At 47.7% G+C, this 23,168-nt stretch overlaps 2 protein-coding genes across 2 annotated transcripts in view; one reads left to right on the top strand and one right to left on the bottom strand.

The window, feature by feature from the left end:
• nt5dc1 (5'-nucleotidase domain containing 1) overlaps positions 1 to 22,877 on the bottom strand; it is a 41,753-nt gene extending 18,876 nt beyond the window's left edge. The window contains exons 1-6 of the mRNA XM_030345495.1: positions 22,493 to 22,877; positions 21,967 to 22,058; positions 21,421 to 21,492; positions 20,509 to 20,618; positions 19,584 to 19,663; positions 19,037 to 19,118 (exon numbers count right to left, since the gene is read on the bottom strand). Of these exons, the coding sequence (XP_030201355.1) occupies positions 19,037 to 19,118; positions 19,584 to 19,663; positions 20,509 to 20,618; positions 21,421 to 21,492; positions 21,967 to 22,058; positions 22,493 to 22,585 (529 nt within the window). The 5' untranslated portion in view covers positions 22,586 to 22,877. The remainder of the gene's footprint in view (positions 1 to 19,036; positions 19,119 to 19,583; positions 19,664 to 20,508; positions 20,619 to 21,420; positions 21,493 to 21,966; positions 22,059 to 22,492) is intronic.
• On the top strand, positions 11,456 to 18,795 carry col10a1b (collagen, type X, alpha 1b). The gene is made up of 3 exons (XM_030345490.1): positions 11,456 to 13,280; positions 13,963 to 14,122; positions 16,603 to 18,795. The coding sequence occupies exons 2-3, from the start codon at positions 13,978 to 13,980 to the stop codon at positions 18,438 to 18,440; spliced, it is 1,983 nt and encodes a 660-aa protein (XP_030201350.1). The 5' UTR covers positions 11,456 to 13,280; positions 13,963 to 13,977; the 3' UTR covers positions 18,441 to 18,795.
• Positions 22,878 to 23,168: the final 291 nt, after the last annotated feature.

The following is a 23,168-nucleotide window of genomic DNA, read 5'->3' on the forward strand; positions in this document are numbered from 1 at the left end:
GATGAAGATAAACCACTCAACGCCGAGGAAGACCTGGTTCTTCAGAGCATACCGGTCCTCAGACTATGGGGACTGAGACAGAGAGGCAGTGAGACAGTCAGATAGGGAGTGAGACAGTTAGATAGGGAGTGAGACAGTCAGATAGGGAGTGAGAGTTAGATAGGGAGTGAGACAGTTGGATAGGGATCGAGACAGTCAGATAGGGAGCGAGACCGTTAGATAGGGAGTGAGACAGTCAGATAGGGAGTGAGAGTTAGATTGGGAGTGAGACAGTTAGATGGGAACTGAGACAGATAGGGGGTGAGACAGTTGGATGGGGAGTGAGATAGTTAGATTAGTAGTGAGACAGATATGGAGTGAAACAGTTAGACAGGGAGTGAGGCAGTCAGATATGGAGTAAGACGGTTAGATATAGACTGAGACAGTTAGATAGGGAGTGAGACAGTTAGATATAGACTGAGACAGTTAGATAGGGAGTGAGACAGTTAGATATAGACTGAGACAGTTAGATAGGGAGTGAGACAGTTAGATATAGACTGAGACAGTTAGATAGGGAGTGAGACAGTTAGATATAGACTGAGACAGTTAGATAGGGAGTGAGACAGTTAGATATAGACTGAGACAGTTAGATAGGGAGTGAGACAGTTAGACATAGAGTGAGACAGTTAGATAGGGATGGAGACAGTAGATAGTGATTGAAAAATATATGGAGTGAGACTGTTAGATTGGGAGTGAGATAGTAAGCGAGAGAGTAATCTTGAGATCCGGGCTTTATCTCCGGTTTAACCACGCAGAGAGTTTAATTGGACGTTTAGGCCTCCGATTAAAAGACACGCCTAAGATCTGCTGAGTCACGATGGAACAATGGAGGAGAGAGAGTCTGGAGCGAGAGGCTTGTGGTTCTCAGCGGGATTGGAGGCTGACGGTCTCCTTTCAGGGCTCCTTTTTCTGAGCCACTGGTGTTTATATCAGGTGGTTACATCAGAGGTTTGTGCGTTTGAGGGCCGGTGGCCCTCAAACGCTAAACCGAACTTTGATGGTCTTCAGAAAGACCAAAGAGACTTAATTCTGTTATTCTTCATCTACAACATTACAGGACAAGAACAAATGTGGCATGACCAAGAGTCTGGACGTTTCTTGGAATATTGCGATGGCACCTTCATGGCAAAAAGAGCATTTATCCAATTTTAGCTTGATGGATGTAATACGACATCTGTCGGTTAGCGCATCGACAACTTTCAGCTGTTTAAATCCACGACGTCAGAGCAATAAACAGGGCTGCTGACAGAAAGGGAGAGTGTGGAGAGAGACAATCTGCTGAGAACTAGGTAATACTGACCCTAACAGCCATCACAGCCTTAAAGAATCCTCTTAGAACCGCAGAAAAGGGTTTAAGCGTTCTGATTAGAGCAGCATCGAGTGACCGCCTCAGCACTCCTCATTCTGAATCAGCTCTCAGTTCAAAGGTTACATTCAGTTTTTACAGGCCTAAATATCAACATAATATTTTATCCACTACTATTTTGATTCTCTCTGAAAAGGTGGTACTGGGGTCCAAACCATTATAACATTGTTAATGTGCTAGGCCTACTGTAGTCCAAACTATTATAACATTGTCAATGTGGTGGGCCTACTGAGTCCAAACTATTATAAGCTTGTCAATGTGGTAGGCCTTCTGTGGACAAACTATTTAAACATGGTCGATGTGGTAGGCCTTCTGTGGACAAACTATTTAAACATGGTCGATGTGGTAGGCCTTCTGTGGCCAAACTATTATAACATGGTCGATGTGGTAGGACTAATAACTATTCATTATATATTTAGTTGTATTCTATTTATTTTTGTATTCTAAATCTATTTTTGCAGATACGTGACCTGATGATGATATAAAACCTAAACCCTAATGGGGGAACTTCAGCAAAAGGTCAGGGTCTTGCGTCTCTGGATAAAAAACAAGATCCTATCAGAAAAGACCAGCCTCAGTCTTAAGACGAAAATGAAAATAAAATGAATATACCACATAATTAAAGGTTGTATAGGTGATTTGCTTTTTTGGCCATTTTTGCAAAATTACTTGAAATCCTTATCATAACCCGCTTACAGCCACTGAGTTAGAAGTACTGACATGAAAATTAAACAAGTCAATCATCTGTGGAACGGGCAGGGCTCGAAAAACTCCAGCCAATCATTTCCATTGCCACCGAGTTGCATTGGACAGTAAGTACGTCAATCAAACGGTCGTACTGCACTCCCCCTCCCCCGCGCCCCGCGCGCGACCCCTTCGTGCAGTACTCGTGACCCAGAGCTCGTGACCCAGAGCAAGCTCCTGTTTGTTGTTATCCTGCGGTAGCTACTGGAACTAGTTAATCCACATTTGGACCTAGCAGTAGAAGACAATTTCCATGGCAGACAAGGCGCCACCATCCCCACCACCACCACCACCACCAGCAAAGAGAAGGAAAACTCTTTTTCAGAGAGTAATTGATAATAAAAACGCTGAAAGAGAAAAACTGAAATCAAGAATAATCCTAGGCGCTGCTTTCGAACGTTGGCGGCAACTGAAGGACGAGAAGGGTCTAAAAACCGATGCTTGTGTGGCGGTTGACCTAGTTTCAAAGTTTATACCGTTTATACTCGGTAATACCGGTGTGGAGACGAGTGTATTACTCGGTGTGAAAATGTCCACACCGCGGCAACCCTAGTGAAAACCAGGACTTCCAATACAATTATATGAAACAAACATACATTTTCTAAAAATAGTAATGATTTATGTGACCGTTTAATGTTTATAACATCTGGTCCAACCATTGCAGCGAGAACGTATTCTCAGCAGGGGGTGCTGGGAAAAAAACAAACTCAGCCTGCACTAGACTCGCAACTCGTTACATTGATAAAAAAGATGTATAGCAGCGCAGCTCAATTACACCAGTGCATGCGCGGACAGTTGAAAATCGATCGTTCACATCCAGCTGCTCACAGAACAAGTTTAGCGCACCACCGCTACCCTCACACTTTTTCATATAACCTTTTTTCAGCACTAGGTCATATGAGCATTAAATAAATGCTGCGTCTCAAAATGCCTTGGACAGCAGCGAGGATGACTCGCTTTGCCACGGGCCGAAACAGTTCGGAGCGACCACAGCCAGAGCGAACACAGCGGGGCAGAGGAGTGTCAGGAATAGTCTTTGGTGTACACATCAGTACGGCCTATTTGCACTACTGTTTAGTGACAATGCAGTGTTTTATTCGATGCCTTTTTATTTTCGTATATTATTTCAATGAATACAATTTATTTATTCATAAAAAACGGATCTGGTCTTCAAATCTTTTTTCCAAATATAGGTCGTCTTACAATGGGGTTTGTGTTTATATTCGGACCAATACGGTACAGCGGTCGCTCACATGACGTTAAGCATTTCCTGGTGCATGATGTGACGCTTCAGAACCTAAAATCCCGTTTCTCCCCGTTGACACGACAACACATAACCGGCGTTTTCAGAAATCTCCACTTTGGCCGGAGTTTTTAGAAATGATCGTTTTCTGTGATAAGACAGGGCCTCGGACAGGGGGTGTTGCAGCACCCCCAGCACTCCTACTTCCCGCGGTACTGGGTGCAACTTACAGCTGAATGTAGTGCCATGTTGTTAAACGAAAACCTACTCTAGCCTGGCTCGCTCTCGCGCATCTCTGTTCGCGCTCGTGCATGATTGCGCGTCCAGGTACTTGGAATGGGTGGAGTCAGAGTCAGCGTTGAAGGAGAGGGGGTAGGACCATTTGAGTTGTGTTTTTTCAAAATCTGCTGGCGTTTCGCAAATCACCTACCCAACCTTTAATAAACCACAGAAGCGGCCGAATAAGTTGTTTATAACCGGCCACCGCCCGCCATAACCGGAGGCCAGACTAAAACAGTTTAATCTGAATCCCAGAGATCCACCCAAACCAGAAGCACCAGAGCAGTCTACACCACAAACCAACAGGAGTGAGAGTGAGGTAGACATACTGTAGGAGTGAGCTACAGATGGGTTGGGAGAGTCACCGATGCAGTGATGGAAGAGTGAGCGAGACAGAGATAGAAGGCTTCACCTGTTGGTGAAGCCTTCAGACTGGTGGTCTCCAATCCCTGAGGACACCCCTCCCTGGAGTCGAAGCCTTCAGACGGTCTTCTGCGGAGGGTTGGGTTCAGGTTGACATCTTGCAGCCCACTAATTGTTGCGTTCTTGGGTGCATTTTTACGATCAGAACTCGTCTCTCCTTCAGAAAGTAAAGAATATATTTCAGAAAGCGGCGGGTCTGGGCGTGCGAGGGCTTGGCCACGCGTGTTTCTGTTGGCAGTAAACAGAAGCTTATCTTCCAGCAAACAACAAACATCAAAAACCCAAACGCATCAGGACATTTGAGAGTTTCATCATAACAGTGTGCATTCCCACCCAGATGAAGGAGGTCTTCACACGAAACCCGTTCATCAGCACAAGTCTTGAAGAAAGTTTCATTGTGACTTAAGTGTGTCAACATGCTGATCTGTGCCGCCTCTCTGATGCAATAAGACCTGTTTTATTACGTTAAACACTTCTTAAACACGTCTTCTACAGAGTTAGATTCAGGTTGACATCTTTCAGCCCTCTTATTTTATAATTGTTCTAACTCGTCTCACTGGTCGGAGACAGGAAGTGAGGAAGACGAGGTAAACACGCTTTTCCTGTATATAACAAGATGGCTCCCGTGTTGAGATAGACGACAAATACTGCGTGCTAGTGAAAGTCATTAACTAGATGATAACTTCGGTGATGAGGTTTGCTGCTCAAGAAATCCAAGGTTCTCATTTGCCGTTACAGTAGATGTTGATTTATGTTATCTCTCGTGTTGACTGTACTACTTGTATTACATGTGGTACCTGGTTGTAAACATAGTGGTTAACATGTCAACTCCTCTAGTGATCTCCTTCCTGCAGCGACTGCACTCAGTCCAGCTGCCCTTTAGAAACTCAGGCGAGCAGCAGTGGGAATGTTTTCAATCATCAATCAAGTCAATCATCATGAAATGCTGAGATGGCCTCCAGTCCCAGATGAAGGTTTCTCTGGATGAGAAACTCCCTGATGAGCTCATAGTCAGACAGACAGACAGACAGACAGACAGACAGACAGACAGACAGACAGACAGACAGGGATCATACCTTCTTCCTACTCTCTTTATCCTCGTCCAACGACATGACAACCTGTGGCATCACACATCAACAGGCTCCTAGCCACCACTACATATTACTATTATGTCCGACATCAACAGGCTCCTGGCCACCACTACATACAACTATTATATTTTGACATCAACAGGCTCCTAGCCACCACTACATAGTACTATTATATTGGACATCAACAGGCTCCTAGCCACCACCAGATATTGGAATCCCTTATTATTTCAAATCCCTTTTCCATGCCTCGCTGCCACTAAACCGAGCAGATCCACTCCGACGGAGTGCGTCTGAAATGCTAATCAGGCGCCCAATTTTGCGACCGCGCGACTTTCCAGACTCATCAGGGAGCCGGAGCCGGGAGGAGGATGACTGCACGGTCTCAACTTGTCTTTTTATGAATCCCCTAAAAAAACACCACGTCTGTTTCCACAACAACGTCAAAGCGGCCACAGCTCATAGCTGAGATCAACGCACCACTTTCACTAATTGTGAATAATGACAAGACTGGGGCCCACGGACAATTAGAGGGGCGGAGACGGAGGTGCAAAAGGAGAACAAGTAGCAAAACCAAACCGAGGCTTCTGGTTGGTCACAGGAGGTGGATCCCCGCGACCAGATTGGCAGGTGGCGGTGGAAGGAGGAGAAGGGCTTTTATTGTGATAGTTCAACCCAGCAGCATGTTAACCACCACTGGCGCTCGTCTGCTCATTAAGCACCAGGAACATTAAGCACCTCATTAAGCTTTAGCACCAGGCAGTAGGAATCGAACAGGCAGCGAGAGGAGAATGACTTGAGGACAGCCACGCTGTAGGCTTTGTATCCTAATACTATGTTTGCTTTGGGAATTGCTGACTTCAAAAACAAACCTATTTTAGATACCGTCAAAACCAGCACACATGTCTGGCTGCCCCACAACTTTACTGGCTGAATGTCTCTCTCTCTCTCTCTCTCTCTCTCTCTCTCTCTCTCTCTCTCTCTCTCTCTCTCTCTCTCTCTCTCTCTCTCTCTCTCTCTCTCTCTCTCTCTCTCTCTCTCTCTCTCTCTCTCTCTCTCTCTCTCTCTCTCTCTCAACCCTTTTCCTTCCATAAATTCTTTGATTCTGATATAAATTTAGGCATTTTAATGGAGATTCTAAGGATAATTTTTCATGGGAGCAACAAAGAGAGATCTAGTACTATGGGCCAGGATAATGTAGCTGCGCACTTTTAGATAAATACAATACAATTCAATTAAATAGATTAGAAAAAAAACTGGAAACTCAATTTTTGGTAAGGATTTTAAATAAACCACCTGTTCATGAACACACAAACAGGTCAACAGTAATGCGTGTATCCCTCATATCCCTATATAACCCTTACCCTAATCTCATCAGCTAACCATGACCTCATCAGCTAACCCTAATGCTGACCTCATCAGCTAACCCTAACCTCATCAGCTATCCCTGACCTCATTGGCTAACCATAACCTCATCAGCTAACCATAACCTCATCAGCTAACCATTACGCTGACCTCATCAGCTAACACTGACCTCATCAGCTAACCCTAACCTCATCAGCTAAACTAACAGAGGTTACAGTCATCAGTGGCCCCCTGTTTACCAGGAGTTTAGGTGCAGAACCTATATTCAACATAAACCAACCTACCTGGTTTAAAATAATCAGCTGAGTACTCAACAGAATGAACTGCCTTCAATATCCAAGTCGCATTAAATGTGCTTAATTTATCCCCTATGGAGAATGTGGGTCAAAACAGGACAGGAATAGAACTTAAAAAGAGATTTACAAATAAAGATAATAACAACATCTAACAACATATAAAATGACAAGCTTAAAAGGAGACCAAAATTGACCCAATCCGGTTTTCATAGTGGAAACCAAAGCCGTGGAAAAATTCCTGACCAGATTTGATGGGCTAGTTAAGTTCTGAGGTCAGCTGTGTACATTACAGTTGAAATGGGGTGAGATGAACGGACAACTGCACACCACCTCTCTCTTTCCTCTCTCCAACCCTAACCCTCACTTCAGCACATCTTAGCCAAAAGCTACATAGCATAAAAACACACTCCTATTCCCACAAGGATTCAACAACACAACAGAATCTAAAATATACCTCGTAAACCTTGACGCTCCATTTAGAGCACGGGAGCCTTCTGCGAAGGTGAGGTACAGTTTGAACCCCAGCAGTAATTGCTGTTATTGAAGCCATTACAGCCGTTCATGAGCTAGTGCGTGTCCATCACTATCTGTGCATCAGCCGTGGACAGAATGTCCCAGAAGGAACGAGTACTGCTCATAGCTCGTTCCTTGTTCCTCTCTGTTGAAGGGTAGCGAGTTGCAACAACAACTAAAAGCCCTCCACACCCCTTAGCGCTAAGAATAGCATTGGGAGTCCATCCCATCTCGGCACCAAAATACCACCAAACCGACAAAAACAACAGACCTGAGATTGCAGGAGAACGATTTATACGCAATATACCCGACCCAGGATACCAGAGAGTGAAACTACCAGAACCACACCCAGGTTCCATTCCTCAGATTGGACGAGGTGGGGAAGGTAGTTTCCTCGAAAGCGGATTATCTCAAACCTTTTATGACTCCTTGGGGATAATTGAAAGGGGGGGGGGGGGGGGGGGAATTGAACTGCTTTCATTGAGCTTTAACTTCAGTGATATGACCTTTGACCCATCACCTAGAGCCAACCCTCTGAGGAGTCTCTGTGAACTGATATGTGATGTCCTGCTCACTGGCTTTTTTGAGTTTTCCCACAGTTTACAGTTGGACAAATATCCCAGCTTTGATGGCGTCAGTAAAAATAGTCCAGAATGGTGAGCGTCACCTAAAGGATCGCGTAGGTTGGGCTCCATGGACCGCGGGGAAAACCTCCCTGCCAACGCTACACTTTTCCCTTCTGTCCTTTTTTTCTATCCCGTAATTATTTTGAGAGCTTCGTAATTTGGTAAACACCAACCATGCTTCCTGAAAGAAGCATGAAACCTCAACGACTGTGTTTAGAGGGATGGGTTTGGAACCAAACACCTCCACTGGCCCCTCAGGGGTCAAGCATGGTAAACGGGGCCACATGGGCATGAGATAGAACCCAGAATAGTCTGACACCGACCAAACAACAACCCCAACGTCTGACAGCCACCGTGCACCAGCCAGTCTAAAACAGTGTTCCTCTTCCCCTTAGTGGGGACCCCACCCTGAGTCGCCGGGAATACCGATGGATCTGCGGTCGCGACAGCAAGAGCAAGAAGTTCAATACCAAGCAGAAATTAAATGATGGAACAGAGAAGTCTCCCAACGGTGCACTTTACGATCCACTTTAAGCGGTGCTTGTGAAACTGCAACCTGCATCGATTGCTGATCATGTTCACCTGCGTTAATACGTCCTTTACCATAAAGTCTGAGCACCTCAGAGAGGGAGACTGCACTGTCGGGAGAATACCAGAAAAGGAAAAGCGACGTCCTGCTGCATGGAGCTCACTCGGTACGCTCTGACCGCTCTCACCGCCAGATAAACAACAGTGTGAAACCGTAGGGTGTGAAGTCCCCGGTGAATCCCGGGATATCTATACATTCAAACATTCCAAACTCGGCTGAACTCCGGCTGGTCACAGTGGAGCAGCACTCAGCTTTAGGAGTCTGGCCTGTAAAAGTACCAAAATAAAGAGCCCAATAACGGGATATGGGTTTAAGGGAAACCTCACAGTGAACCCAGGCATATTTAACATGTGGGATTTGGGGAAACGGATAACGTGGGTAAGAGCTATTTATTTGTTCTTCAAAGGCAGTCTGGTGTTATGGGGTTGAATCCGGTGATGCATGCATAAAAAGTACAGTACTGGTCATTATGGATTCAGGTTATTGACCTGAAACAACAACACAGACACCAGAGGGAGCCGCCTCATCTAATCCACATCCTCGTGTGGTAATAAATTAAATGAGCCGTGTCCTGCAACACCAAACAGAAACCACAAATGGTTGTGGTATTTCACTGTCTTAGGTTCAGGAGAGTGACTCTGTGTTTGACTGTCTTCAGGATGGTGACTCTGTGATTCACTGTCTTCAGGACGGTGACTCTGTGGTTCACTGTCTTCAGGACGATCTCTGTGGTTCACCGTCTTCAGGACGGTGACTCTGTGGTTCACTGTCTTCAGGACGGTGACTCTGTGGTTCACTGTCTTCAGGACGATCTCTGTGGTTCACTGTCTTCAGGACGGTGACTCTGTGATTCACTGTCTTCAGGACGGTGACTCTGTGGTTCACTGTCTTCAGGACGATCTCTGTGGTTCACTGTCTTCAGGACGGTGACTCTGTGTTTCACTGTCTTCAGGTTGGTGACGCTGGGGTTCACTGTCTTCAGGACGGTGACTGTGGTTCACTGTCTTCAGGACGGTGAGGGAGACCAGCAGGAATCCGGTTCACTGTCTTCAGAAAGGTGACTGTGGTTCACTGTCTTCAGGACGGTGACTCTGTGGTTCACCGTCTTCAGGACGGTGAGGGAGACCAGCAGGAATCCGGTTCAGGTATTCCCAGATAGGCTCTGTGTTTTTTCCATCTTGGTTGTTAAAATTGCAGCCAGCGCCCGCCTGGAGACCAAACCGTTTGTTGAAATCCAACGGCCAATTAGTGGCCTTTTCACTTCTATTCAGTTTATATCGGCTCCTCCGTCAATAGCAGTGTTCGAAATTGTTCCCTATACACTCACTCACTATCCCCTATATAGTGTTCATGATATGGTGCACTATATAGGGAACGAAAAAACGATAATTCGGACACTACACTGAACATTTCTACACGTCATTTGCATCAGTAAATGCGCCGGGTATTTGTGTGACGCAGACGGATGCGCCCACATAATGTACGAGGAAAGCTGGATGTTGTATTGATGTTGAATGTTACATTTCCTTGTTCAAGTTTTTTTTAATTAATTTTGAATGTTAAATTTTCTATGTTAAATCCCAAATAAATTGTTGACATTTCTAAACGAAAGCCGGAGACTCCAACATTAAATGTATTCATTTTCGCGGTTATTCAGCTTCTTCTCCTCCGGAAAAACACGACCGCATTGCATTGTGGTATACGGGAGTAACATGTAGAGTACATCATATGTACACTCAAATTTTGGGTATTTTAAGTGCACTATATAGTGCACTGAAATTGAAAGTGCAATTAACCACTGAGAATTCGAACAACACTACAAAATGGCGAGCACCCTATATAGTGCACTATATCCGTGATAGGGAACAATTTCAAACACAGCTAATGGCAAAATTACTCTCGGTAAAAATATTAGCCAAGACAAGATAATGGAATGACCGGGTACTGGTGGGGTGATTTACATGTAATAATGCCAGGTGCCCTAGAATGTAAACCTGAGCTCCATCATAGACCTCATGTAAACTACCTCCAGGCCTGAGGTCAATCATATACCTCATGTAGAGTACCACCAGACATGAGCTCCATCATAGACCTCATGTAGTCTACCTCCAGCCCTGAGCACCATCATAGACCTCATGTAGACTACCTCCAGCCCTATGCACCATCATAGACCTCATGTAGACTACCTCCAGGCCTGAGCTCCATCGTAGACCTCATGTAGACTACCTCCAGGCCTGAGCTCCATCATAGACCTCATGTAGAGTACCTCCAGACCTGAGGTCCTACATAGACCACATGTAGACTACCAACAGACATGAGCTCCATCATAGACCTCATGTTTACCATAGGGTGTGTTACGCAGGAACTTGGCCAGAGCCCAGTGACTTCATGTGGTCACAGAGCATCACGTCATGTCTGCGCCTCAGCCCCTGTTTACTCTATAGTGGACTTGAAAGATTCAAGGCGACAAGCTGGCAGACCATCCTCCCAACAGAACCCGGCACACAGTGTTGATGTGTCCCTGAGCAAGACACTTATCCTAACTGCTCCTGACGAGCTGGCTGTCGTCTTGCATGGTTGACTCTGCCGTCGGTGTGCCAATGTGTGTATTTAACGATGTAAGCCGCTTTGGATAAAAGCGTCTGCTAAATGCCCTAATTGTATATTGTAAATTGTACACATTAGGTAGGGTCGGGTTTACTTATTACATTCTGATTCTGAAGGACGATACATCAACCAATAAACAGATTGCTTTGTTAGGTTAGTTTAGGTTAAGGGCTAGGGCTAGGTTAGGATAAGTTACGGGTAAGGTTAGGTTATGGGTAAGGGCTAGGTTAGGTTAGGATAGGTTTTAGGTTAGGTTAGGTTATAGGTTAAGGGTTAGGTTTGATTAGGGTCTAGTTTTAGGTTAGGTTGAGGTTAGGTGAGGTTTAGGGTTAGGTTAGGGGCCACTTTCATGGTCAGATAAAGGGGAGGGAAACACACATTTCACAGACAGACAGAAGAGGGGAAATGAATCCATGACACATCAGGTTATTTTGGTCTGTGGGTTTTGTGTAAAACTGTGATAAAGAACAAAAAAAAGGTTTCTCAGCATCAAACCTACCGATTATGTTCCTAATGGTGGATTATCCACTTTCTTCTTTTTCATTCTGTATCCTCAGCAGGGTGTGACACTGTGCCCACGCCAACTTAATTGAATTTAAATCACAACGTTCTGGCTGTGGGTAATAAAGTATAAACCAGGGATCTATTTTAATATCTTGAGTGCCGTTGAGCCATGAAGCAACGTGTAATCATTCGTATACAACCTCTGCCGTCCGCACGCACACGACACCACGCTGGTGAAGGTCCACATCCAGAACTCGACCACATCCAGACTTGGACCACATCCAGACCTGGACCCCCTCAGACCGGCTATCGGATCAGGGGTGGCTGTGGCCCGTGAGGACTAATCTAATACTTTGTGCAGTAAAATAAACAATGCTTTCTCATCGCTGTGAGATATGAACCTTCTCTGTATGGATATCGTAAAGTCCCCTCGGTCTCCTGCTGGAACCCCCCATGTGTCACCTAAACAACTTTACTACCTTACTAGCATCCACGTTTCTTATGGCGTGAGTAAAACACTACCCTTGACCATAGGCTGGGGGAACCCTAACCCTAACCCCCATGGAAGAGGGAGACCCAACTCTGCCCTCCGGTGTCTCAGTGTGGTACTGCATCTCACTCACATTTGATTATATTTTTGCACACAAAATAGAGTGGCACATAAAAAAGCTCTCGTTCAACTGACGCTGATGTATCCAGAAGTATTATTGCATGTCAGGACATTAATATGTTGGATTCTGACCAATATCCTTCAAAAGTGCCACATTGGTCTATTGGTTGATTGATGATGCTAAAGTGCCAGTATTGGAAATACATCAAGAGTTAGAGACTTCATGATAGAGTTATTCTTTTTGAATAAGACGTTCGACACCAACACCCCACAAACAGACTCCAGAAGTTTTCTGAACCTCCTCAGCTTGAGTGGCTTCAAAACAGAAAGGGAAACTTAACTTAACCCTAACCCTTTAAATCGACTACCACAAAGCGGCGGACTTGTGATAATGTTTCAACACAAAAGACAGAACAGAGGGATCAGGTCGTCTACCCAGGACCCGATCACAGGTCCAAACTCAAGACAATACCTAAACCCGCTATCTGCAGCTCCTCAGAAGACCAGTTCCTCACCAAAAAAACCCAAGACCAGGTCTAAACCAAAGACCGGGTCTAAACCAAAGACCAGGTCTAAACCAAAGACCAGGTCTAAATCCAAGACCAGGTCTAAACCCAAGACCAGATCCTAACCCAAGACCAGATCCTAACCCAAGACAGGAGCAGCTTCACAGGAGATCAGGAGGATAGAAGGAAAGAGAGGAGAGAAGAGGTGGAGGAAGAAACAAACAGCAGGAGGGGCGGGGTCCAGCCGTAGTCATGGTGACGACGCGGCACCCCCTCATTAAAGACCATGACATCAGAGTGGGGCGGAGCCTCGGAGCCTGGACCTCTGTGGGATGGAGAGGACCAGGGTATAAAGACCTGCAGCCCAGAGGCCCAGGAAGCAGCAGCAGGAGGTCTGAGCAAAGACGTCTTCACACTCTAGGATTTAACCCGGGACAGCAGCCTCCCGACCGCCCCTCTGTTCTCTGGAGCGTGAACCTAAGGTAAGGGCTCTTCTCTCTCTGGTCTGGCCTCCACCTAGTCTCGCTGTCCCTCTGGTCTCTCCTGGTCTCTTTCCTGGACTCTCTCTGGTCCTTCTTCTCATATCTCCTGGTCTTTCCCTCTGGTCTTCCTCTGGTTCCTCCCTGGGATCACCTGGCCCTCCTTTTCCCATGGGGGACAGGTGGTCTTCAAGGGGGACAGGAAGTCTTCATGGGGGACAGGAGGTCTTCATGGGGGACAGGAGGTCTTCATGGGGGACAGGAAGTTTTCATGGGGGACAGGTAGTCTTCATGGGGGACACAAGATTTTCAGGGCATGTGGACCTGGTCTGACCAGGACAATGGGAGAGGTGGGAAGTGGAGCAGAGAGGTGGAAGGAAGGGCAGAGAGGTGGGAAGTGGCGCAGAGAGTTGGGAGGTGGAGCAGAGAGGTGGAAGCTCAGCTAAGGAGCAGGAATGGCCAAACTGGTCTGAGATTAACCCAAGTGCTTCTTACTGAGCCAGCAGGTGCAAAATTGAAGTATTATAGGTTGTAAATGGTGTGTAACTGTAATCCAACACTCTCAGTACTGGCTAATGATTGACCCATTGTCTTTAATTTGACTGCTTGTGTCCGGTGGAGTTTCAATGTGTTCACGTTGAGTGACGTTACCCCTGTATTGAAATGCTCTTCCTGTCTTTCCCAGGTTTAGCGTCCCATCATGGATCTCCGCGTTACCAGCGTTCTGTTCGTCCTGCTCGCTCTCGTCGCAGCGACCCCCGATCGGCACTACCAACACGCCAGGGTCACCAAGAGCTACCCCGTCAAGGGCCACCAGGTTAAGGCCATGCAGGTCAAGAGCCAGGGTGAGCCACGTCCCCTGGGACACCACCTCTACACCTCCACACCCGTATGCAGGACAGGATCCCGATCGTCTGTCACCCGTCCAGAAAGTTTAAATAGGGGTCGTATAGATAGTTTAGAAATGGGACAAATACAAAAACAATGTCGTCAAACAAAATATTTTTTGATGAGTTATCAAAAGTCTTTCTCGTGAAAGTCATCAACCAATGAGTTGAAAATCATAATTAAATAGTTTTAATTATGATTAATCCAGTTGCTCTTAGAGCCATCAGTTCAGCAAGCTTCCAAAATGAAATGCGTTTTTCAAGGCCCAATTCAGCAGGAACTCTTCGTATTGAATAGGACTTCAACTCCTCTCTAAACCTACCTTCATGGACCAAGGTGCACTTTTATTAGCCCTTTGCCCAATACTGTGGTTAAATGGTCAGAGACACTGACTTACGAATGTGTGTGAATGTGAAATGGGAAGAGCAGACCTCATGAGGACTGCAATAAGCTCAGACCTCAGCGGTCTGGGTTAATTGCTGAGGGCATGTCCCTCATGAAAGCCCCTTAGGCCACCAAGTCTTGGCAAAGTTAAAAATCTACGCCCAGACAAAACACCTATTTTTTCTTTTTAAGAGACAGTGGTTCATTCTTTATTTATTTAACAACTGCCTGACATAAAAGTGAATTACACCCAAACGTCAACAAGAGCTCAAATTAAAATAACTCCATAAAACCAGAAGCACCAAACTCATTACAACAATCTTCTGTGGTTTCGTCAGTCTGGCTTCTTTGAAAGAAAAATCCCCAAACAACGTAAATAGCGCGGCGTGAATTCCAGACATCAAGCTCTAAACGTAAACACACCGTCGCTATTTAACGTAGCTCGCGGCTGTAGATCGCCTGAAACTGACTTATTTTACTTCCAGTACGACGGAGTACACATTTATTTGATTCATGAAGTTAATTTTGCTACAGACGTGTACATTGTTGAGATGACTTATTCAGTAATGACAAGAGATGGCAAATGAAGTGGGATATTGATGAGCTTCAGAGGTCATGATACTTGACTGGATCCAGATAGACGTAGGAACAGTTCGTCACAGTTCAGGAAGGGTTGGGCGTCAGGACTATCATCACCGTCACGCTGCGGTGATCCCGGAAGGTTCCGCCCTAACACACACACACTCCACCCTAACACACACTTAACCATCTCTGGTTTGCTTTGGAACAGTTTCGTGTGGCGGGGGTTCTGCCAGCCCTTTGTTTTTAAGTACACGTGCAGTTGAAGCACCATCGCAGTGTTGTGTTTTCGCTCAACCTTTCTTCTCGTTCTTTCTCTTGGGAGCAGGTGACTGGTCCTCCTCCACACATTTACACAAGCTGATAGAATCACAAAGCCCAGAGTGGACTCCATACGAGGATGTTTTGTAGAACATTTCATAGTTTCAAACTACAGATTTAAGTTTAAACTTCTGCCCCCCTGGACTATGTCAGCCACTACCACTCACTATTAGTAACCGTTTCAAACCACCGCAGGTGCGACTTCTGCGGACCTTGAACCAACCCAGCTCGGGTCAATTTGATCCTCCTATCAACGGGGAGGCTGCGGTCAAAGCCAGAGGGAACTCAAGCAGTTGAGGTCTTTATGCAGCGTGTCCGCAGCGGTAGAGCAGTACAAATACAGTATGACGGCATCAGGCTTCCCCAGCGAGGAAGTATGTTTATGTTGTGCGCCGCGTCCGGTCCCAGACACTAAGAACATTCCAGAACACAAACCAAGGAGCTGCACTGCCCTCAATAACAAATTCAGTGGCACAAAATTTGGGCTCAACAACTGGAAAACCACTAACTATACATTCAGCCGCCTCAGCTGGCCCAGGAAGTTAGAGGCGGAACGTATGGAACACGCTCGTTAGAGGGCAATGCCCATGAACTGGTGCGGCACCCACAGGATAGTGGGACTGAGTGGGAACATCCTGTCTACAACTGGTGTTGTCCCTGACCACACTACATGATTAAAGGTGGAGTGGAAATGATTCTACACTCTTTAAAAAGGTCGTGGTGCAAAGATCCATGGCTGGTTCAAGTAAAAGATCACATCTAAACTTTGAGTGTGTCAGCTGTATGTCGAAATCCCCCTCAGCAACACAGAGCAAAGAGCTGATGTGTTCTATCAAGTGATGCGTGACAGAACAGCTAATCAATACTCCCTGTGTCACAAATAACTCCTCCATGTGCCCTCATCTTCATCCGTGACAGTATTGAGTATCGACAATAACAATGTCCCCTGCTGCAGGTTCAGCTGCACCTGCCCCCACACTCAAAAAGAGAAGGTTTGGTTTTTTTTGACACCAAAAACTAATGAGAACTCTTCTAAAATGGAGGGCTAATCAGCCAGAGTAGATTCCCCGTCTGCGCCGCCTTATGCGTTCAATATAAACTCTCTTCTTGACGTATCATGAGTCATAATATTTCTGCCTTCCTTTTCTTCCAGTTGGTGCCCAGGGCCTTCCCGGTGAGCCAGGCCCCATGGGCCCCTCTGGACCCCCTGGTGAGGCCGGCCACGGGTACCAGGGACCCGCCGGCCCCCCCGGCGCCCCCGGGAGCCCGGGCCGTTCTCAGGCTGGCAAACCCGGAACCCCCGGGAGCCCCGGGAAACCAGGAAGCAACGGGGCCCCAGGCCTCCAGGGTGAGCCCGGGTCCCACGGGGCCATGGGCCCCCGAGGGTCGCCAGGGTCCTCCGGGATCCCGGGACCCGCTGGGTTGACCGCCTCGGGCAAACCCGGCCCCCACGGCCTGCCTGGGTCCAATGGGGCCCGTGGAGAGACCGGTCTGAAGGGACACCCCGGCATCCCCGGCCTCCCCGGCCTGAAGGGAGAGAGAGGCCACGGGTCGGTCGGACCCCAGGGCGCCCCCGGCGCAGGAGGCCCTCAGGGGCCCTCCGGCATGCCCGGCTTACCCGGAGTCGGCAAGCCCGGAGCCTCCGGGTACCCCGGCGAATCAGGGAAGGGCGGCAGCCCGGGAAGAGACGGCGCCCCGGGAGCGATGGGCATGCAGGGGCCCAAGGGCCACACCGGGGCCCCCGGCATGGGAGAGGTCGGCAAGCCTGGTCAGAACGGCTCGCCCGGTCTGCCAGGGTCCCACGGGCAGAAGGGGCCTCAGGGGCCCTCCGGACAGCCCGGCGCCCCCGGCATTCCCGGTAACGGTAAACCAGGAACCCCCGGGAACCCGGGCATCAGGGGGTCCCCCGGTACCTCCGGCACCACGGGACAGAAGGGAGAGCCCGGCCACACCGGGTACACAGGCCAGCCCGGCGGCCTCGGCGCCATCGGCCCCGTCGGCCCCCAGGGGGCCAGAGGGTTCCAGGGAGAGACCGGCGCTGTGGGACCCAAGGGCGACCTCGGGTTGGTGGGCGAGCCAGGGTCCAAGGGGACCAAGGGCGACCAAGGTGCTCAGGGATTCACAGGTAAGGCTGGAGCCCCAGGGCTGACTGGTCCAGGGGGAGCTACTGGTCACACTGGTCCCCAGGGCCCCAAAGGAGTCCAGGGACACGGCGGGTCCCCAGGCAGCCCCGGCTCCAACGGTGCCCCCGGGCCAAAGGGCCACACCGGACACTCCGGACCCCCTGGGAAGAGCGGCGAGAACGGAGCTCCAGGCGGCAGAGGGCTCGGCGGTCCTCCCGGCATCACCGGCCCCGCCGGAGCCAAGGGCCACCCCGGCCACCCCGGCCAGCCCGGCCCCGCCGGCTTGACGGCTAAGGGGGTCAGCGGCCCCATGGGGCCCCCTGGAAACACGGGAGCCCGTGGCCATGACGGGCTCCCCGGAGCCGCCGGAAGGCCCGGCCCCCCCGGCCCCCCAGGAGAGATGGCCTACCACCACGAGAAGGCCATGCCCATGAAGGCCGAGGAGTACGTGATGCCCCACGAGATGAAGGCCCCCATGTCGGCCTTCAGCGCCGTGCTGACCACTGCCTACCCCACCGCCGGCCAGCCCATCGCGTTCAACCAGGTGCTGTACAACGGGGAGAACCACTACGACGCCCACAGCGGGGTCTTCTCCTGCCAGGTGCCCGGTCTCTACTACTTCTCCTACCACATGCACGTGAACGGCGCCAACGCCCTGGTGGCGCTCTACCACAACGAGGAGCCCGTCCTCTTCTCCTACGACGAGTACAACAAGGGCTTCCTGGACCAGCTGTCCGGCAGCACCGTGCTGCAGCTGCAGGTCCACGACCGGGTCTTCATCCAGGTCCCGGACGAGGAGAGCAACGGCGTGTTCGCGGCGGACAACGTGCACTGCTCCTTCTCCGGGTTCCTGATCGCCTCCACGTGATTCCCCCCTCCCTGACCTCCACCAACCTCGACGGGTGAGGAGCTGCTCCGTGGAACAGCTCGGTCCAAAATAGGAGGGAAAAATGCATTTGGAATTCTTGAAAAAAATATCTAATATGGCTAAAATTTGACCAAAAATTAACCTGTTTCCGGTGGTTCATATTGTTCCTGTATCCCCGAGTAGAGATTGGGCCAGAGCGAGTTTAGGAATAACCAATCAGAAGATCAGAATAGAAATGGTGCTCTCCAACTTCCTGTAACATTTACAGCAAACCTTTAAGTGTATGTTATTGTATGTCGTCAAAATGTTGTACCTGTAATTGACATGGAAATAAATGTGCTGTATTTGAGACTGATGCTTCTTAATCTAAATGATTACAAGGAATTCATTTCTTTAAAACAGCGATATCCTATTGGTTGTATAAAGGGAAAACAATAAAGTTCGAGTTCGAAAATGAGAAAGAGGATATTTCTGTGAACAAATCGCCGTTAACGAAACGCTGAATTGCACCCACTCAGCATCTTTGAATTCATAACATTCAACCTTTTGGAACCAAATCCTTGAACTGAATATTAAAGTAGAAGTTGAAGGCTCACCTTTAAAGGCTGATGTGTTGTAGTTGTGGTCGATGGCCGCCACCATGTCCTTCCAGAACTCTGCGTTCACCTCCTCGCCCCGCTGCACAGAGACAAGGACACACTTTACCATTTCTATTCCATGTGACAAAACTAACTAGAATGCGTTTCGCCCTCACGAACTGCGAGTGTGGTTGCTAAAATGCTAACGTCAGCGCTAACGTCAGCGCTAACATCACCACTGCCTGAACGTCGTAAAAAGTGGTCCAATTCAGCAGTGCCGTCTGCCCATTGACTTACATTGTACAAAAAAGAAGCAGAAAAAGCGTAATAGTTTATAAAGTTGAAAGAGTTGAAAAACGCCAACATGTCGTTAAAGAGCTGGACTTTTTGATATTTGAATGGTTTCTGTAGCTGAAAGTATGCAGGAGCAGTTGACTGCACAGATAACAGGCAAAGGGAATAAAGAAAACTTAAGAAGAACAGTAGATGGGCTTGCAGTATCAACCACGCTAATAAACAATTATTGATTACTGGAAAGACGAAGAGGAAGAGGAGAAAAGGGTACCTTGTTCAACATGTCCACCACCCGACCACACAGCAGCGCCCCGGGGAGGTCGAAGTAGTTGTCGTAGAAATAGTAATGTGCTGTGGGAGGCAACGGCATATCAGACAGGTTATAGTTAACATCAACATGATTTATTAGAATTACATCCACATGATTTATCATAATAACATCAACATAGGACTTATTATAATATCATCAACTTGATTTATTATAACATCCCATAGGATTTATTATAATAACATCACCATGATTTATAAAGAGTTATTATAATATCATCACCATATGATTTATAATAACGACATCACCATGTGAGTTAATATAATATCATATATGTATCTATATACATATATGATATTATATATACATATATCTATGCAAATATATATCACCATATCATTTATTATAACATCACCATATGAGTTATTATAATATCATCACCATATGATATATTATAACATCACCATATGAGTTATTATAATATCATCACCATATGATATATTATAACATCACCATATGAGTTATTTTAATATCATCACCATATGATATATTATAACATCACCATATGAGTTATTTTAATATCATCACCATATGATATATTATAACATCAACATATGAGTTATTTTAATGTCATCACCATATGATATATTATAACATCACCATATGAGTTATTTTAATATCATCACCATATGATATATTATAACATCACCATATGAGTTATTTTAATATCATCACCATATGATATATTATAACATCACCATATGAGTTATTATAATATCATCACCATATGACATATTATAACATCACCATATGAGTTATTATAATATCATCACCATATGATTTGAGGGGGCCATGGGGCCCGGGCCCCCAGCGGTCAGAGCCCAGCTCCACCAGGGCCCCGGGAACCCCCAGAGGTACCAGAGCGTACCTGAGCGGGTGAAGGAGGTGTTGAGGCTGTGGAAGTGCTTCCACTGCCTCTGGGGGCCGTAGTGCTGCAGGATCTCCGCCTCCGTCAGGTCCCTGGTTCCGTGCGTCGCTCTTCGGAAACAAAAAACACATGAAAACATTCAGAGAGGCTCGGGTTGACCCGAGGCGCAGCGTAGAATACAGGGTCGCATGGAGGCTGCAACAGCACCAGATAGAGCGTCAGTAACGTTGGACGATCTTGCGAAAGCGAAACCGCGCGGACGCTGTGTGTTCAGGGGGGGGGACGGAGCCAGCAGTTAGGGCTGGGACTCACTCCCTCCTCTAAAGGGTCTGGGTTCAAACCCCGACGTCCACGGTGGACCTGCTCCTAAGGATTCGTATCTCGATACAGTCCCTGTACATTTACCTTTAGGGCATTTAGCAGAAGAGAGAGAAACAGAAACCGATCGCTCCCGGTAGTACGGTTAGGTAGTTCATAACCATGTGAAGGGTGAGCACCAAGCACTAACAATAACTAGGTTAACCACACAACAGAGATAGCTAGGATAAGGCGCTACATGATGCTAAGTACTATTTTTAAGGGCATGGACATCCAACATACAGTAAGTTTGGATACTAAGTTCCAGGACGTACAACGTACAAGAAGTGCTTAAGAGGGGTGTTTTAAGGAGAGTGAGGGAGGAGAAGGGGCACTTGGGGGTAAGATGGGAGGCTAGTATGCAGAGTCCAGATGACCTCTGAACCAGTGAGTCTTGAGACCCTTGCGGGAGCTGGTGAGCGACTCTGCGGTCCTCACGTCGGTAAGCTGTGTGCTTGCTTTGGGTAAAAGTGAATAGTGAGGAATGTGTCTGTTGACCTTCTTCCAAAGACGTTGTGATGAAGTCATGAGTGCATGTTGATGTCCGGGTCTTACCGTAGGACGGTTCCATCTGCGGCTAGCTTCACCAGGTTTCCATCCTCAAGGTCCACCACCAGGCCTTTGAAACTGGGGCCCAAGCACACAAGCACCATCAAACCCCATCATCACCATCAAACCCCAATATCACCATCAAACCCCATCATCACCATCAAACCCCAATATCACCATCAAACCCCAATATCACCATCAAACCCCATCATCACCATCAAAGACCATCATCATCATCAAACATCATCATCACCATCAAACACCATCATCACAATCAAACTTCATCATCACCATCAAACACAATCATTATCATCAAAGACCATCAAACACCACCAAGCAGCTTGTAGAAGTTAAAAAGCATCACTCATCGCACAGATGTACAAACTAATAATGGGATAATAAGAACATATGGGGACTTCTGTATATAGGTCATAATATAATAGATCCATGTCAAGTCTTTTCAGAATGGTAAATCACAATTTAAATCGTATTAATAACCCTGTTAGTTTGGTGAGGCCGTTGGTAGGGACAGGACGGAGGAGAGAGACCTACCAGAAGTCCCAGGTGGCCGGGGTGAGGAGGAGCAGGTCGGGGTCATAGCCCTTGTGATCCACCAGATACCTGGCGAAGCTCTCGTAGATCAGCTGAAAAGGGGTGACGGGGGAGGGTTTAGAAAACACTGAGGACATCCATTGGGGTCTCGATAGCTACATCGTGACGGAAACGATGGAATATACGCGGCTTTATAAAACAAGACGGCGGCTCGCGTCCGTCAGACCGACTACAGCGAGTGGCCATGACCGCAGCTCATCACCGCTGGGGTCTATTGATGGCGAGACGCTGTAGTGAATTCAGAGGTGATGTCTAAACACGGAGTGAACGGTCGCCCTCACCCCCAGCCTCCAGCTCGTGAGTCACGCGCTGTGGTGCTGATGCTGCAGCATCCCTGCATCACCTCCGAGCCTGCTGCCTCCTGTCACTCAGAGCATCCTGCCCCCTGTCACTCCACACCCCCAGCGGGCCTCATGCGTGTCTTTACAGACCCTCGGATGGTGATGGGTCGAGGCCCCGGACTCACCCTGGAGGTCTCCTTCAGGTGGTACCGACACAGCGTGTGGTCGAGGTCGAAGCCGATCACGTCGCAGTCGGAGAGGCTGAAGTAGTCGCTCATGGTGAAATAGGTCCCACTGTGCACCGACTTGAGCACGGCAGCACAGCAACACACACACCGCCGCTCCGTCAACGTCACTGGTGCCGCGGGGTCCACGTGGGGTCCGCCTCCCCGACCCGGAGTGGACCAGAGTCCGGTCTACGAGCCCCACGACCCGGAGTGGAGCCAGAGTCTGCTCTACAAGCGCTTATCCCTGCTTCGATACCTCAGTGGGTTGAGCACATGTCAAAACAAGTCGTTCTGATCCGTGCCAGGAGAGCGTCAGAGAGACGGGGGCGGGACGCGGCTTTTCCGGATATCAGACGGTACCGTAACACCGCGTGTAGCTGCGCACTTGCTATGTGCGTTACATCTGGACGCACATTTCCAAATTGTGGTTTAAAAATACAAATATGTAGTCGCATAGGCCTACTAATATATATCTATATCTGTGAAATATATCTGTAGAAACAGATATGTATACATATTTATGTAAATTAAAACGTAGTGTATTACGCTATAACTTTACTACACCTCATTACTTATTACAACCGTTTTCGTTTTTTTATGGTAACTTACTTTATTTTATCATTATTTATTATTG

The sequence above is a fragment of the Gadus morhua genome, chromosome 21, assembly GCF_902167405.1.
Source record: "Gadus morhua chromosome 21, gadMor3.0, whole genome shotgun sequence".
Classification (NCBI taxonomy): domain Eukaryota; kingdom Metazoa; phylum Chordata; class Actinopteri; order Gadiformes; family Gadidae; genus Gadus; species Gadus morhua.